This window comes from Symsagittifera roscoffensis, chromosome 5 (assembly GCF_963678635.1).
Source record: "Symsagittifera roscoffensis chromosome 5, txSymRosc1.1, whole genome shotgun sequence".
Taxonomy (NCBI): Eukaryota; Metazoa; Xenacoelomorpha; order Acoela; family Convolutidae; genus Symsagittifera; species Symsagittifera roscoffensis.
The window spans coordinates 27,683,390-27,701,953 of NC_087066.1; the positions used below are offsets into that span (position 1 = coordinate 27,683,390).

General features: G+C 35.2%; 3 protein-coding genes across 5 annotated transcripts in view; 1 reads left to right on the forward strand and 2 right to left on the reverse strand.

The window, feature by feature from the left end:
- Window positions 1–11,926, reverse strand: part of LOC134845545 (Golgi reassembly-stacking protein 2-like) — a 581,279-nt gene extending 569,353 nt beyond the window's left edge. The window contains exon 1 of one of the 2 annotated variants that reach the window (XM_063862478.1): window positions 11,905–11,926. The gene's annotated coding sequence lies outside the window, so the exon portion shown is untranslated. Of the gene's footprint in view, window positions 1–4,941; window positions 4,951–11,904 lie in introns of those variants that run through there. The other variant, XM_063862479.1, reaches the window with a different exon arrangement.
- LOC134845546 (uncharacterized) overlaps window positions 1–11,931 on the reverse strand; it is a 334,750-nt gene extending 322,819 nt beyond the window's left edge. Inside the window, exon 1 of the mRNA XM_063862482.1 lies at window positions 11,904–11,931. The gene's annotated coding sequence lies outside the window, so the exon portion shown is untranslated. The remainder of the gene's footprint in view (window positions 1–11,903) is intronic.
- Window positions 11,932–12,447: 516 nt separating this feature from the next.
- LOC134846205 (regulating synaptic membrane exocytosis protein 2-like) overlaps window positions 12,448–18,564 on the forward strand; it is an 81,171-nt gene continuing 75,054 nt past the window's right edge. For both annotated transcript variants that reach the window (XM_063863461.1, XM_063863462.1), the window contains exons 1-2: window positions 12,448–13,025; window positions 18,259–18,469. In XM_063863461.1, the coding sequence (XP_063719531.1) occupies window positions 12,565–13,025; window positions 18,259–18,469 (672 nt within the window). In that variant the 5' untranslated portion in view covers window positions 12,448–12,564. The remainder of the gene's footprint in view (window positions 13,026–18,258; window positions 18,470–18,564) is intronic.

An 18,564-nucleotide genomic window follows, 5' to 3' on the forward strand; every position in this document is an offset into this window, starting at 1 on the left:
CAAATTTAATTCAAATTGCTCTGGTGTTGAAACTACAAGAAGTTTCAACACTTTACAAATAAATATGTTGTTATTCGCATGAAATACGATTGGTTAGTATTTAAAATTTCGTAAACATAAAATAACATAACTTTAACCAATTATAAATACTAGTTTACAACCGGTTCCATAGATTCCAAAAATTGGAAACATTTTTTCGTCAATTGCTGGAAAAATATTAGTTTTGTGATTAAATTCTTCCAGACCATAGTTAAAAGAAAACCAAAACCAAATCCAGCTCAATGTTTCTAAAAAAAAACAGCAAATAACAAATTTTTCTCCAAAATTTTAATTACACTCCAGATTCAACTACTCCAAATCAATTATAGATCAAATATTCCAGTTCAAAAACAAAGAAAGAAATCAAATCCTGATTAATTATTCCGAAAAAAAAAACATCAATTAAACAAAAGTTTCTATAAAAGTGTGCATTTATTATTTTGTACTCCAGATCAATTCCAAACTTTCCTGACGACTTTTTTTTTTTCATAAAACTGAAATAAATTGAATTACGGCTTTTTCTTGTGCTAATTCTATTCGTTTTTGAAAAATTTGTGTCTATAACCTAATAACAACACCACACCCAACCAAACTATGTTTAGCCTTAAGCTAAATTTGAGGAATTTGCCAATTTCAATAGAAACGCCCTTTATAAAGTTTATGCAGATCTGTACGGCCAGAAGTAGGACTACAGGAAATCTTTTGCTTTCATCAACCAATCTGAGGGCCAATCAAGTGGAACTGAAAAGTCAACCCAAGGTTCAAACAAACTAAACGCCAACAACATAACCCCATAAATATGTGAGTTTAACCCGTTCAAAATTTCAGAGATCGCTAAAAGTTTATTTCGGAGTTATTGTATCTTAGAGCAATGTAGAACCCACACTATGCCCATAAACACAAAAGTCCACTCCTACAGGGGCAGTAGCGCTGAAGAAAAACTGAAAGTGCCCAGAAAATACCCTAGTTCCGAATTAAGTTGCGTTATAATGAAAAATGGCACAAACTTAATCTTAAAGAGAAAGTTTCAGATATTGATTAAAAAATTAACAAAATAGGAGAAATTGATAGAAACAAGTTCACTCTTGAATTGGTAGTATTGTGCAAAAAAAATATGATTTTTTAGTATGGAAAAGCCAAACAAAATGTACATTTTTATATTGAACACATCAATTAACCTACGGCTTAAAGTCTGTTTACCAGTTTTAAAACCGTAAATATAATTGATGTACTCAAAAGAAAAATCGAAATTTAGTTTACTTTAATCTAAATTCAAAAAATAAGGGCAACCCTAACTGAAAACTTTCTCCTGGGACAATCTACACATAAAAAATGAGCATGGTGTCCCATTTTGCAAAATCGGTTTAGATCTTTCATTTACCCAAACGCTAACAACCTACCCTGCCCAATAAAAGTACTAAACATCAAAAACGGTAACCATAACAATTGTGTCAATCGGATCAATCCATATCAACGTCCACGCAGCATAAATAAGTTTCAAAACTACTTCATGCCTCATACTGCCTCATGAAATTCTACGAAAACCTACTATCACTAAGGTCTTTGAGATCAAAAAACAAACCAGCAAAAAAAAATTAAAGAGAGACGTTTTTCCGATTTCGAAGCAACAACGGCATCAATGATCAAATGAAAAAGAAGAACAAAGAAAAATAAAAAAAACCAGTTCTAACAGACATTTGGAATAGACCTCTAAGGCATTTGAAAGCTACACACTAACAGTAATTCCACTCCATTCAAAATGGTTCGATACGACGATAATATTGTGGATGATTCCTACCATTTGTCATAAACCTCGAGAGTTACCAATGATTTAGATAATTACAATTTAGTCAGAAGCCTCATAAGAAAATTTAGTTCAAAAAGTATCAGTCCATGCAAGGAAGAAGATAAATAATTGACTAATATCTATCAAGTTTATGTGACCTTACCTCAAGTTTTTGAACATTTACAATCAATATTCAACCACTAGATCAAAAAAATCAAACAACTTATGAAGTACAAATAGATGAAAAAGAGAATTTTTTTAACTTTCATAGAATATATTAAAACTAAACAACATCGAATTCCATCAACGAAGTTTTTGCAACAATTTATAGCTACGTCTCCATCTTAGTCACAGACAAAAGAAAGTTGTATCACGCTTATAAATATCATGACATTCAACAGTAAAAACTAAAAATTTTTTTTTTCGAAGATTTTAGATGCACGGAAGTATCACCAATAAAAATAATCGACCTCGAATAATTCTTAACCTGGTTAATCGACCTCCTACTTTCAACATCATATAGAATACCAATACATTCTACGTTTACAACACCACATACTAATCAAACATCGCTACAACAATCCAAATTACAATCAATAAACAAGCCAATAATCATCAATTCCATTCATCTATGAAATACAGACCCTTTACTAAAATAGGGAAAAGAAGACAACAATTGACAACTCAAAATAAGTTTTTTTTTTCACAAATAAAAAACAATTTAGTAACCCAATGGCAAATCAGTTAGAATAAAACAATTGCAGTTTCTTGAACATACCTAATACCAACAACAACCCAAAAGTACAAACTCACAATCAGTCAGTTTTTTATAATGAAAAGAAAATTTACATAGATCATTCCGAAAACAAAAATTTCACTCAAATACCTAAGACAGCCGAATCACTCCAAAAGACGACAAATCTTTATCTGATGGATAGATCATCATTTACTTCAAATAAGCCTTCTAAAGATTTTTACAGGAACGGATGCTGAAAATTTCCTTGAAGATTAATTGAACGCTGTTACATAAAGTTTAATTTGAAAAATTGGCCAAGATTCTTTAAACCCATCTCCTCATCAAAATTAGACCTTAAGGTAGAAGAAATTCATATTATACCAAGAAGAACAGATATGGTTGTTTTATTTCTCATAATGGTTAGCATGGAAACAGTTATGCTTGATAAATTTCAAATAGAAGGGGTTATTCAAGTCACAACAAAAATTGATCTTACTCAAAGACTCGATAGAGAAATTACTCGAATGACCGTTCTGGAAATTATTCGAATAACCGCAATAGAAATTATTCAAACGACTGTTCCAAAAACCAGCACAACAGCAATTATAGAAACAAAAATTATAGATTAAGAGAAAAAACTAATAATAATCAAAAGAAACAAAAAAGCTCTTATAACAGATCTTTTCGAAATTTTTCTAGATCACAACAACGATGTAATTTACAGAGTTCCAACCGACATTATCAAACTCAAAGAAACAACACACCAAAACATCCATGACATAAAAATCAATCCGAAGCCACTACTGAACCCCCAGAAAATAAAAACAATTAACACCCCAGATTTTTAATTAAACCATTTTTAATGGAATAGTTTAGACAGTAGAGACGACAGTGACCTTGAAACTCCACTGATGATCATAATCTTGAACATGGAATTGTAACTTCCGTTTACTTAGAGTGTCATCAAAACGACCAACCTGATAGCAGCACCGTTGAAATAGACAGCAGTAAAAGAACAGATTTACCTCATTTTCCACACCGAAAAAAACTCAAGAAGGAAGAACAACCATTTTTTTAATGCGAAATTGTTTTTATCTAGTGTTTTTTGCCTTTTTTGTTGCATAGAACGGGAACTTTTTTCAGCAATTGTAGCTAAATATGAACTTTTCATTCGCATTTCTTAGCAGCTGCGGTTTTTGGCGATGTAGTGTTATAGTTTTGTAGGAGCTAAATCAGAAATATTGGTGCTCATTTTGGGAATTCTTCACAGCATTTTTATAGCAAAATGCTTTCATAATCAAAAAATTATACACTTTTACACTTGATGTAGTTATCCTTGTTCAAATGATCCCAAAAAACTATTGCTTCAAACCTCAGTAGAAAAAAAACTTGATTTCAGAAATTTTCTAACTCTATATCTAGCACGAAAAAGTGAGTTTCAATTTCAGGGAAACAAAAATAGAAAACACAGTATAGTCTGTGGGATGAAGATAAAAGTACGTATGATTTTAGAAAACCGAAAAGAGCTTGTAGTCGAGGAGCTCGTGCGTTTTTGCCCTAACTATTTGAAGTTAAAGCTGTGATACTGCCAAACTTATACAGGGTGATACTGCCCCTTTCTAGAACGTTCGATGGGGTCAGACAAATATACAAACCTGTGGATCCCGAAAAGGGGACGCCTGCGGTTTGATATTTCTAGAAAGGACAGAGGGAAGTACAGCTCACAAAACTGCAGCTTACACTCAGTAAGGGCAGTGGCAGTGTCGGAAGGTGCACTCGTACTGGGTGAGATGACCGTCGTCGTTGAAAGAGTCAGAGTATTTCTTGTACAGTATCTTGTTCTTTATGATGCTTTTGATGCCCTTGAGACCTTCTGGGCTTAAGCGAATTTCGTCACTGCCTAGATGGTAAGTACTGTAAATCTTCTCACACACGCCTCTATACTTCCAATTTCCCTTCTTTTTATGTATTTCGCGATTCAATCTCGCCGATCGGAATCGATCTTCACTGCGGTGAGGGATTCCGATGACAAAAGTCTGCTTTGCTAATCTGCTTAGCTCCTCGGCTAATTCTGCGATTTCGTTTGCAATATCTTCTTCAGGGACCGTGGAGGGCTCTCTTCCGTCAAAAGCGTCGTTTCTCCCAATGAGCAAAACAATGGTATTGTATTTGTTCTTCGGAGGTAGGAAGCCTCTGACCGCAGCGATACGGGCTCCAGGTAATGACAAGATGTTTGTGTTTGGGAATTCCAAGTGTCGCGCCTGCGAATCTGCTATCAGAAGGTTCTTTGACGAAGATGTTTTGAAAATATGATATCTCCTGGTTGACATTTAGAGCGAGGCAACCATTGCTACCTCGAGAAATTCAAATTTATCTGAAACTATTTAATAAGTTTCAGATAAATTTTTTGGATAAAAATTTTTTAAGTTTCAGATTAAAATTATTATGATTTTTTAACCTTAATTTTATCAAAACTGAAAAAAAAAATAATATCATAATAAATTTTTCCATAATTGTTTCAACGCCAATTTGTTCGCCATATTATAAAAAAGTCTAGTTGATCGTTTTTAAATGAAAAACCAAAAGTGTTTTGGGGCTAAATTTCAGTGTCAACTCACTGCTCCTAAATTGATCGCGCGTGTTCAAACCCGGTTTCTATTGCCTGATTCACATGTTAACAGTTTTACTTGGTTGTACGACCTATTTAAATTTTCCCAACCAACATCTGAGCTATTTCCGTCAAGTCGCCCTTGCTGGAGGTGAGTCTGCTTTCTTATGTTCCTCAATTCTAGTGGAATGTCGAGCAGTTTGTCCGACACAGGTGGAATGGAATCCACTACATTACAGTTTATAAATCACCTTTGACTTGAGGTCATTGGCAAATGATGACATCAACAATTGTAAGCAAGTTTCTAGGTTCCTTGTTGTGCAAACGTCTTGAACGTTGGTTAAACTTTGTAACCTGCTTGCAAAATATTGCCTTTGGTTACCTCTAAATTGCACCATCTTTCTGGAACCCAAATTTATGTAAAATATTGTATATAACTTTTTTAAACGATATTCTATCGTCATTTAGATTAATTTAGTGTAAAAATTCTGACAATAGTTGCGAAAGCGTTTAAAATTTACTTGTTATCAAGAGCCTTTTCTAGTTGATTGGTTAAAAAAGAACTGAGATGTTGCTACTATCAATTGATTTTCAAAATGATTCAGTGCAGCTTAACTTGGCATCTTTTGCCTGATGTAGCTAAACTGTGCATCTTACAATTGTACATTTGAAAAAAATTATACTTGGACATATGAAATTAATTTCTTTTTGTAAAAATTTTCCCGTCAAGATGTAGCTAAACATCTTGACGGGAAGTCTGGTGATGCGCCGCTGGACCTACTGAGCTCGGGTGAGATTGTTCCTTGTTTTTGATTTTTATAATTCGATTTTAAAATTTAAATTAATTTAGTTGTCTTTTTTTTATTTGCTGATTTGTAAAATTCCCACTAACCGCTTATCATGGGTTAGTTCAGTCCTCTAAAGTCCAGTCAAAATCCTTTTTTTAACCTTTATGCTGCGTCAAGATGAGGAAAAACAACAAAGAGTGTACAAGCAAAGATTGTTTAAAACCTTCAGGACTGATAAATTGGATTAGATGTGATTGTTGTTCTAGTTGGTATCATATCAGTTGTGTAAATATTTCTCTTAGCGACTCTAGGAAAACCCAATGGTTTCAGTGTCCTTTATGCGTTGATGTAAAATCTGTTAAAAAAGCAACTGATAAATATCAAAAATTGTTGTCTAAGCACCCGCAGCGAGCCAAATTTGCAGCTCCAAACCCAGAAAAATTGGATAGTTTTTTCGTAACCGATTTCGACCTATACAAAGCGATAATGTCCTTTCCAAACGGATCAGCAGCAGGTCCTGATAAAATAATTCCTCAAATTTTTAAAGATCTTGTTAGTAAGTCGAATGGCAATGCAGGACTTAATTTTCTGAAACCGCTTACTAAGCTGATGAACCTCAATGGAGATGGCAAAACACCCGAACCACTAAGACCTTTCTTTTTTGGCGCAATCCTGAAGCCCCACCCCTTTTTGCGGAAACAATTCATACACTAGTCAAACAGTTGGAGTCGAAAATTAACATCTGGTATTTAGATGATGGGAATTTAGCCGACGACTATAAGGTAGTACTCCGGGACCTTAAAAACATTCTGAAATCGGAACAAATTTACGGCCTGAGCTTAAACACTGAGAAGTGTGAACTTTGTTTTTTTTGGACCGACTACTAGTACACAGTATAATTCAATTTTAACACAATTTCGAAAAATATGCCTCAAAATAAAAATAAAAAAACAAAAGCAGAACTCCTCATTTTAGGATCTCCAATCGGCAAACTTTGCCGAAAAGAATTGCTCGACGAAAAAATTAGGGAGCTTGAAAAAATCTCGGATGTCATTGACAAACTAGACGCCCATTATGGTTTTTACCTCCTGAAAAATTGCTTTAGCATGCCAAAACTGCTATATTTTTTGCGTACGAGCCCTTGTTTTTTGCAAAATGATTTTTTGGAACGCTACGATAAATTACTAAGGAATTCGTTATGCAAGGTCACTAACGTGAAAAAGGATGATAACCAAGCAATTCTCCTGGCAGCCAAAGGTGGCTTGAGCGTTTCTTCCGCTTGTCTACTCGCTTTACCCGCTTTCTTAGCCTCAGCAGTAGGAGCGAAAGATGCCTTGAGCGAAATCTTTGGTTTGGAGCATATGGATGGAACCTGTGATGATGCGCTAGAACGGTGGTTTGACCTTGGAAAAATTGAAATGGCTCCGGAAAATGAAATTCAAAAAAATTGGACGGAGCCAATTTTTGACAGCGAAATTGCAGTCTTGATTTTACGATTCGAACCAACGGACGTAAAAAGGTTCAACGCGTTCCTAGATAGATTTGGCTCCCAATGATTGAACGTCATCCCGTGCAAAAATTTAAGGTTAAAACTGTCAAACCAACAACTCAGAATTGCGATAGGATTTCGATTAGGATCAAAAATATGCGAACGGCATAAATGCGTGTGAGGAAAAGACGTTACCGAGGATGGTTGGCATTGTCTTTCTTGCCTCAAAAGTGCAGGGAGATTCTCTAAGCATTCAAACCTGAATGCCCTTATAAAGCAGAGTCTATCATCTACTCACATTCCGCCTGTTTTAGAACCACGACACCTCTACAGGACCGATCAGAAGCGACCAGACGGTTTGACGCTCGTTCCATGGGCTGATGGTAAGCAGCTCTTGTGGGATGTAACGGTAGTAGACTCCTTAGCTCCTTGTAGGATTAACGCCTGGTCTGTTTGTAACCCTGGTACGACTGCCGCTGAAGCGGAATACGAAAAATTGACAAGTATAGAGATCTTGTAAATGATGGATATCTTTTTCAACCGCTAGCTTTTGAAATTCAGGGCGCGGCCGGCCCCAGCACAGAAGTTTTTTTGAGCAAGCTTTGTAAGAACCTAAGCATATGCACTGAGGAACCCAGAGCAGGCAGCCTTTTAAAACAGAGAATCTCCCTGGCAATACAGATTGCGAACGCCGCTTGCGTACTCGGAACAATAAATGACAGGACTTAAACACTTGTCATCTTCTTTTTTTTAAAAGGTAATCAGAAGGTCAAAAGTATCATAGTAACCGAGGTTACAGTCATGAGTCCCTTCACCATGTATTCCAGTCAAAATCCTTGGAATTTTCTAGATATGGAAGTGATAATGATAAAAGAAGATGTCAAGTGTTTAAGTCCTTTTCATTTAAAATCGATACGGGTTACGCTTCTTCAATAAGAACACGCAACTCGACACGAGATAATATAATATACAAGTGTTACAAGTAAAAAATTTCGTCGAAAGTTATTTTGTCATTTATTGTTCCGAGTACGCAATATTTGATTTTAATTTTTTGTAGTCTTATTTATTCTTCTGTGTAAGTTTTCATTCATTTCATTGTTCAAACAAACTCTTTTAGACTCTCATTTACCATAAACAGCTAGAATTATAACCATAAAACAACCTCTATTCTTTTTTTAAGCATTTGGTTGAAACCATCAAGAGTATTTCACAAGATACTTTGCATGAACAAAACTTGTAGCAAGTACTTTAAACGTACAATTGTCTATCTGTGTATAATTGAGTAGAGTTTTTATATCTGTATTGCCAGGGAGATTCTCTGTTTTAAAAAGCTGCCTGCTCTGGGTTCCTCAGTGCATATGCTTAGGTTCTTACAAAGCTTGCTCAAAAAAACTTCTGTGCTGGGGCCGGCAGCGCCCTGAATTTCAAAAGCTAGCGGTTGAAAAAGATATCCATCATTTACAAGATCTTTATATTTGTCAATTTTTTGCTCTTCCGCTTCAGCGGCAGCCGTACCACGGTTACAAACAGACCCGGCATTAATCCTACAAGGAGCTAAGGAGTCTACTACCGTTACATCCCACAAGAGCTGCTTACCATCAGCCCATGGAACGAACGTCAAACCGTCTGGTCGCTTCTGATCGGTCCTGTAGAGGTGTCGTGGTTCTAAAACTGACGGAATGTGAGTAGATGATAGACTCTGCTTTATAAGGGCATTCAGGTTTGAATGCCTAGAGAATCTCCCTGCACTTTTGAGGCAAGAAAGACCATGCCAACCATCCTCAGTAACGTCTTTTCCGCACACGCATTTATGCCGTTCGCATATTTTTGATCCTAATCGAAGTACTATCGCAATTCTGAGTTGTTGGTTCGACAGTTTTAACCTTAAATTTTTGTAGGGGATGACGTTCAACCATTGGGATCCAAATCTATCTTGCAAAGCGTTGAACCTTTTTACGTCCGTTGGTTCGAGTCGTAAAATCAAGTCTGCAATTTCGCTGTCAAAAATTGGCTCCGTCCAATTTTTTTGGATTTCATTTTCCGGAGCCATTTCAATTTTTCCAAGGTCAAACCACCGTTTAAGCGCATCATCATAGGTTCCATCCACATGCTCCAAACCAAAGATTTCGCTCAAGGCATCTTTCGCTCCTACTGCTGAGGCTAAGAAAGCGGGTAAAGCGAGTAGACGAGCGGAAGAAACGCCCAAGCCACCTTTGGCTGCCGGGAGAACTGCTTGTAAAAACTGGTTATCATCCATTTTCACGTTAGTGACCTTGCATAACGAATTTCTTAGTAATTTATCGTAGCGTTCCAAAAACTCATTTTGCAAAAAACAAGGGCTCGTACGCAAAAAATATAGGAGTTTTGGCATGCTAAAGCAATTTTTCAGGAGGTAAAAACCATAATGGGCGTCTAGTTTGTCAATGACATCCGAGATTTTTTCAAGCTCCCTAATTTTTTCGTCGAGCAATTCTTTTCGGCAAAGTTCGCCGATTGGAGATCCTAAAATGAGGAGTTCTTCTTTTGTTTTAATTTTCATTTTGGGGCATATTTTTCGAAATTGTGTTAAAATTGAATTATACTGTGTACTAGTAGTCGGTCCCAAAAAACAAAGTTCACACTTCTCAGTGTTTAAGCTCAGGCCGTAAATTTGTTCCGATTTCAGAATGTTTTTAAGGTCCCGGAGTACTACCTTATAGTCGTCGGCTAAATTCCCATCATCTAAATACCAGATGTTAATTTTCGACTCCAACTGTTTGACTAGTGTATGAATTGTTTCCGCAAAAAGGGATGGGGCTTCAGGATCACCTTGTTAAGTTCCGTCTTCTGACATTATGACAGAGCTTCCGTAAAAAAGGTAACTAGGTTTACCATACGCGCAATGGGTGTAATTATACAATTCGGGGCGATTTGAAAAAACATGATTCAGCATTGTTTCTCTGTTTAAAGAGTTAAAGGCATTCTTAAAATCTAGTTTTGAAAGAACAGTACATTTTGGATTGTCGTCGCGTTCAATTAGGTTTCAAAACAAGTGCGCAGCTATTTCTGCTCCTCGTTTGGTACCGCATCCTACCTGTACGTTTCCGAAAAAATTTTGTCCTTCGGAGAGGGCCTTGCTTCCAGCGCATTTAGACGCGATACGTCTCAGCGTGTTGCCTATGGCAATCGGTCTCAACCCTCCGTCTATTTTTATGAGGGCGATAAGCTTTGCGCCAAAAAAGAAAGGTCTTAGTGGTTCCGGTATTTTGCCATCTCCAATGAGGTTTATCAGCTTAGTAAGCGATTTCAGAAAATTAAGTCCTGCACTGCCATTCGACTTACTAACAAGATCTTTAAAAATTTGAGGAAATATTTTATCAGGACCTGCTGCTGATCCGTTTGGAAAGGACATTATCGCTTTGTATAGGTCGAAATCGGTTACGCAAAAATTATCCAACTTTTCTGGATTTGGAGCTGCAAATTTGGCTCGCTGCGGGTGCTTAGACAACAATTTTTGATAGTTATCAGTTGAAAAAGGAGCTATTTTGTCATCCGAAGCAGCAAGCCTTATTCCTCCCTTTACATTTCCTTCATCGAGCTTACTACTTATTAACTTTATTCTCTGCTCGAGGTCACTCAGAGGCGGGCTTGAAACTTGGGGATGGGGTTTTGGAAGTGACACGTCATTTGCTCGAATTTTTTTTTTATCAAAGAGCTCATGCTTGTGGTCTGTTTGCGTCCACTTCTTTTCGGTTGCTCCAAAAAAAAACAAGAACGACGTCAAAAAAATTAGCCATTTTGCAACATCTTCTAAATTGTAGACGATGTCATTTATTTTTTCCGACAGACTTTCCGCCAAGGGAACACGCGAGTCTTTTGGTACTCTCTTGAGTACTCGGACATTTGAGATGGCTGTATTAACATAATTGTCTAGCACTAAATCATTACCTATTGTTGCTTTATTAACAGATTTTACATCAACGCATAAAGGACACTGAAACCATTGGGTTTTCTTAGAGTCGCTAAGAGAAATATTTACTCAACTGATATGATACCAACTAGAACAACAATCACATCTAATCCAATTTATCAGTCCTGAAGGTTTTAAGCAATCTTTGCTTGTACACTCTTTGTTGTTTTTCCTCATCTTGACGCAGCATAAAGGTAAAAAAAAAGGATTTTGACTGGACTTTAGGGGACTGAACTAACCCATGATAAGCGGTTAGTGGGAATTTTACAAATCAGCAAATAAAAAAAAGACAACTAAATTAATTTAAAAGGTTAAAAGGCAGCATAAAGGTTAAAAATCAAAAACAAGGAACAATCTCACCCGAGCTCAGTAGGTTCAGCGGCGCACCACCAGACTTCTCAAGCCAGTTCCAGTTCCCCACCTCCCCACAGAAAGCCACTTGACAGACCTGTCTCTAAAATCCCTCAGAGGGCGGTCCACATACAGGCACAAACATCAAACTTAACAAATCTATTTAATAAGTTTATCACAACAATTAGGCTAAACATTTAAACATCTTCTTTTACCATTATCACTTCCATATCTAGAAAATTCCAAGGATTTTGACCGGAATACATGATGAAGGGACTCATGACTGTAACCTCGGTTACAATGATACTTTTGACCTTCTGGTTACATTGAAAATTTCATTTTGCAATTAAAATGTTTTTTTTTCTGTTGTTGAGTGTGATTATCGGAAATCAACTTGTGTATAACGATTATCTTTCAGGAAGTAATCGCTCATTTGCTTATATCGAAGTTCATCGTTAACTTTACACATTTCACCCGTTACTGATGTATAATAAATAATAATTTATGCTTTTTGCGTATCGTCTGTTTTGTATTCAGGGGTAACGAGAGCTTTTTCAGATTGAACCGAAACTTCCTAAATTTAATATATATGTATATGCTATTTGCTACGTCTTTGAGTGCCCAGGCCGTATATCTCAAGGATCTGGTGGTTTTCTTTCGTTACGGTTTTTTGTTGTATTCCAATGATGTTTTTAAGGAAGTGTCAACGCTTTTGGGGTCATTAGTTTGCATCTCAAATGCGCCTTTAGATGGAATACTTGTTTAAAAGGAGTTGGCATTTTCGGTTCCAGAAATGTGATTGATTAAGCCGATAAAAGATGATGTCTTCCTTCTTTGGATCCGCTGTATCTACAGTGAGTTTATTGACCCAAAGCATCGAAGGGGCAAATTCAAAATTGAAGAATATGACAGCAGTTAACAATATGTCACAGAGTCAGCCAAATGTCAGTGCTGCTTCGAACTCATTTTCATCAGCCGGTAGAAACGGAATACCTTCAAATCAAACGAAGCCAGTTGCTTCTGGCAACGGTTACATTCCATATCAAAGTCCGTACTGTACAACAATAGCACCTGCTCAAAAAATTCCGGATATTTCGATTACCTCACCACAAGAGCTTGATCCTCGACCAGCTACTGCCATCGGACAGGTTACAACCGATAAAATGGATCCACCTGAAGTCCCCGACCTATCTTATCTACCCGAAGAAGAGCGCAAGCTGATAGAAGCTGTTATGAAACGTCAAGAAGCGGAGGAAACCGAGGAAAAAGATCTCATACAGTAAGTGATTATCTTTCATATAATTTAAATTTTGAGCGCTTAGAACAAGCAATTCCATTGAGACGAGTTCAAGGTCGGTATCAACTTATCAACCCATATTTTTTTTGTGATTCAAAACGAAGTTTTTGTAAGTTATTTTTTGTATAAGTATTATCGACCTTCTTTACTTACTGTTGTATTTTTTTAGGTAATTTTATTTCTTGTGGACTGATGAAAATTAGCTTTACGAACTAAAAACTTTCATGGGCCGATTTAATTACTGTATTTGGTAATTCAACTAGAATGATTTTTATGTTTACACAAGCAAAGCTTGTGTTATAGTATGAACTATCTTTTTTTTCCAAACTAAGTCGCAATTATTGTTGCGACGCAAATATTGCTGCGGCAAAATGAGTTCATTTTGGAAGTTTTCATTTTAATCAATAACCAGCTATTAGCTACAACAAATGCTCAGGATTTTAACTCAGACTATGATTGTTCCGACTTTTGTAACGAAAGTAATGGATTGCTTGTGCTCGGGGTGGTTTTTTTTCAGACAAATTTCGACTTTTAACTAGTCCTTTTTGACAGGATTTTCTTATATCATTCAAAAAGTATTGTTGTCCTGAGCTTAAATTTGGAAAGGTTTGAGATCCGACGAAAGTCGGATTTCACCTGTGATCATTTTTCGTAAAGTTATTAGGGTATAATAAAAACTGCCAATTTGGGACAATTAACGCGCAATATAAGCCAGCTAATAAGGTGAGGCTGAGCTGGCTTACATAAGCTTACTCATGCTTAATTTAAGCCATGAAAACTTAGTTTTAATCGAGTAAAGTTTATTTTCGGAATTTATAGCGGCAATTTGGCAATCAAAAGTTTTTTAAACTATTTTTTCTAATCATTTTTTTACAAAAAATTGTTGCAATTGGCCTATTTTGCTATGAATGTCAAATGAGCCTAAGTTCTATTTTTTTCGTTCAGTTCTTTTTATCTTACCACGCAGAAAAAAAGACATTAAATTAAAAAAAAAACTTTTTTTTACTGTTTCCGGAAGATTCTATGCTATTTTTTGTGTAGTTACCGGCTATCCTTGTTCTACCGAATATTTGAAAAAAACGGGGAGGAACTTTGTACTCAGTTTTAGTTTTTTTCTTTTTTTTTGTTTTCTGTGACGAATCAGCTACCAAAGCAATATTTTATTTTAATGGCTTAAAAGCTTACAATAGCTTAATTGAATTTAAGCCTTTAAAGCTTAGTTTTACTCAAAGAAAGTTATCTTTTTAGTATTTTAGCGCTTTTATGAATAAAAAATACGATAATTAAAAAAAAAATACGATAATTATGGGAAAAAAATTTCTTTAGACAACTGATTAGAAAGACAAAACCTAAAAAAATTTCAAACATTTTTTTACACAAGCAATGCTTGTGTTATAGTATGAAATATCTTTTTTTTCCAACCTAAGTCGCAATTATTGTTGCGACGCAAATATTACTGCGGCAAAATGAGTTCATTTTGGAAGTTTTCATTTTAATCAATAACCAGCTATTAGCTACAGCAAATGCTCAGGATTTTAACTCAGACTATGATTGTTCCGACTTTTGTAACGAAAGTAATGGATTGCTTGTGATCGGGGTGGTTTTTTTCAGACAAATTTAGACTTTTAACTAGTCCTTTTTGACGGGATTTTCTTATATCATTCAAAAAGTATTGATGTCCTGAGCTTAAATTTGGAAAGGTTTGAGATCCGACGAAAGTCGGATTTCACCTGTGATCATTTTTCGTAAAGTTATGGGGGTATAATAAAAACTGCCAATTTGGGACAATTAACGCGCAATATAAGCCAGCTAATAAGGTGAGGCTGAGCTGGCTTACATAAGCTTATTCATGCTTAATTTAAGCCATGAAAACTTAGTTTTAATCGAGTAAAGTTTATTTTCGGAATTTATAGCGGCAATTTGGGAATCAAAAATTTTTTAAACTATTTTTATTAATCATTTTTTTACAGAAAATTGTTGCAATTGCCCTATTTTGCTATGAATGTCAAATGAGCCTAAGTTCTATTTTTTTCGTTCAGTTCTTTTTATCTTACCACGCAGAAAAAAAGACCTTAAATTAAAAAAAAAACTTTTTACTGTGTCCGGAAGATTCTATGCTATTTTTTGTGTAGTTACCGGCTATCCTTGTTCTACCGAATATTTGGAAAAAACGGGGAGGAACTTTGTACTCAGTTTTAGTTTTCTTTTTTTTTGTTTTCTGTGACGAATCAGCTACCAAAGCAATATTTTATTTTAATGGCTTAAAAGCTTACAATAGCTTAATTTAATTTAAGCCCTAAAAGCTTAGTTTTAGTCAAAGAAAGTTATCTTTTAAGTATTTTAGCGCTTTTATGAATAAAAAATACGATAGTTAAAAAAAATACGATAATTATGGGAAAAAAATTTCTTTAGACAACTGACTAGAAAAACAAAACCTAAAAAAATTTCAAACCTTTTTTACACAAGCAATGCTTGTGTTATAGTATGAACTATCTTTTTTTTTAACCTAAGTAGCAAATATTCTTGCGACGCAAATACTGTTGCGATAAAATGTTTTTATTTTAAAAGTGTTCATTTTAATCAATAACCAGCTATTAAGTACAGCCAATGCTAAGGATATTAACGCAGACTATTACATTACAAATAGCACTTAAGCTTCAAGGTATCATGGATCTGTAGCGTAGAGATAGGGAATGAGACCAGAAACAAATTAAGAGGGTTCGAACCTGGGCAGGGTCGGATGTTTTAATGAACTTTTTCGTATACTAGTTAAAATGCGTTTATTGAATTTCTGACAATTTTTTGAAACTTCTTGGCTTTCGGTAAAACCTACCCTACTAAATTTGATATGAAGGTTACAATTCAAGAAATCGTTCGCGAAAATTTTTCCTGCAGACTTTTTATTTTAGAAGAAAAATGTCATGTCTTTGGTAAAATTCTCATATCTCATAAATTATCACTCTTTCTTTAATAGAGCAACTAAGGTTTTGAGCGAATTCCGTTTTTTGATTTTGTGAAATTCACCCCTCATCAGTATATAACACAGTATCGAGAGATTTAAAATTTTTGGGGCACCTGGTTTTTTTTCATTATTTTTTCGACTTATGTTTGTGTTGCATCGCAAGTGGTGCAAGGCTTCGCTTCGCCTCTGTGTTTTACCTGTATTTTTTGGTTTTTAGATCTATTTCTTGCAGTTATTTTGCTTGTTTCCGAAGTACAGCTTCGCCTCTGTGTGAGTAAGCATTATCGTACGTAGATAACCAGATAACTATTTTTGGATGAGGTTACTTGTTGTTACATGTTCTATGATTCTTCATCAATAAAATAACGATCGCGCAGGATTTCCAATGTCTATTGTTCTATTTGTTTTTCAGAAAACTTCAAGTTTACAATGGTCAATGAACGTAGTTAAAACACCTAAATAGGTCGAGATGTTTTTTTCTTGTTTTAATAGGAAAAAGTATAAATTTGATTAGGCACAAATTCATTTTTCGCGGTTTGTTTTCTGATTTGTTTTTCAGTTTATTTTTGATTTTTGTTATAAGGAGAGCCAATATCACTATCAAACAGCAGAAGTGTTAAGATCACGAAAAACGTGATCGACTCCTACTTTCGAAAGTTGGATGTGGTTTCAGATTTCCCACCGGAATCGAGGATACCTGTTTGTCCCTTTTCTCAAATTTGATAAATTAAATAATATACGGAAAGTTTTCATTTGTTCTTGATTAATACTTGCTGATGAGTTTTTGATGAATGCTTGCTCAAATTTTAAGAGCTTTAAGGATATTAATTTTGTTCTCGAAATTCGAACATTGAAGTTTTTCCTTAACAACAAGATATGTTTTTCCCTACACTCTGTTGCCTTTTTTGGAGATGTTTCACGTTAAGTTTGATTTTTCTCGGTTTGACTTTTGCTTCTTTTTCAAGTTCATTACAATTTCCTTTGTTCAAAGAAATGCAGATTATGCTATCCTGGCGAGAAGTAGCAAATGGCGTGATTGGTTTTTATTTTCAAAATTGGAATAAAATTTCAAGATTACTCAAGCAAATTGAAAAAAAGTAATACTTTTTGATCCTGTTTTCTCAGGTTGAGCTACGTTTATTAACAGTCGATGTACATAGTTCAGGTTATAATAAAGGTCGTGATGATTTTTTTAGGCTCAAGTTTACTTTTTTTTCGCGGTTTGACTTGATTTTTTTTTTAAGTTCAGTTCATTTTCTTTGTTAAACGGAAGGCAAACTCAACTATCGAACAGCGAACTTGCAAAGGTCTTGATACTCGTGATAAACTTCGAACCTCGAAAAGAGATTTTCTTCTATCAGATTTCCCAGCGAAATAATAATTTTACCTATTGATTCATTTTTCTTAAATTGTGTTAATTTTAATCAAAAAGTATTCATTATAGTTTGTTCTAGAAATTCAAAGTGCTTTAAGGCCATCTTTTGTTTTCCTCGGAAATTCGGATTTTGAGATTCTATCAAAAAACATGTCAGTATTTTTTGGTTACTCGCGTTCATTGACTCTTTTCCAACTCTGTTGCCAATGTTGAAACAAATGTCGAACAAATAATTTTTTGTTGAATTTCAACAGATTTAAGCTGAGATTTATTTTTTCTTTGAAACACCCTTTTACTCAATCGGAACGTACGTTCTTCAATACTGTTAGCTTAATGCTTTTACGAAGTCCCGCTATGACTGTGTGTTTATACAAGCGGAGCGTAGTGTGTTATTACGAAGCAACTTTTTTTATAAACTAAATCACAAATGAAAGTGCTTATTTGGTGGCTTTTTCCAATAATTCTTATTTCAATAACATCTGTAGTATCCCAGGATTTTCCGACCAGTTGTAAAATTTTTGATTTTTCTGGGATTTTACTAGCGCATGTGGACTAGACTAACATGACTTCGTTAATCCGACGTCAATAGCTTTGTTAACTTGTAATACTAAAGATAGAGTTTCAGCAGTTAACTACTGATTGATTCACAACTGAAAGGGCTTCAATATGATATATCATTCACATCATCTGACGTTGTTTTCTGTAGCCTTGAAGTTTGCGTGAAAATGAAACTCGAATTTAGTTTCCCCTCTTTTCAGTGGTCGGAACAACACGCTTCCTAAAATAAATATTTTTGTAAAATTTAGTTGTCCTGATGTGTATTTATCTGAAAGATTGTTGAGAACTATTTTAGCGAACAACTTAAGTTTGTTTTTTAGGCGTCAGAAGAAAGAGCTGGTCGACCTAGAACAGCAAATTAAATCTCTGCAAGAACAGACGAGGGAGATGGGGTTGGAGGGAGCTATATGTGAGATATGCCATAAGACCAAGTTCACAGACTCCACAACTGTGGGCAGAAGGTGTCACTACTGTCAGCTGAAGTTCTGCACCAATTGTGGACAGAAACAGTCCATGACTTCGAGCAACAGGGTTAGTCGCTACGATTTAATCCCAAATTAAAAAGTAATCACTGACACCATGTTTGGTTAAAAAGCCTGAAGCAACGACGTCATAGGTTGTTTAAA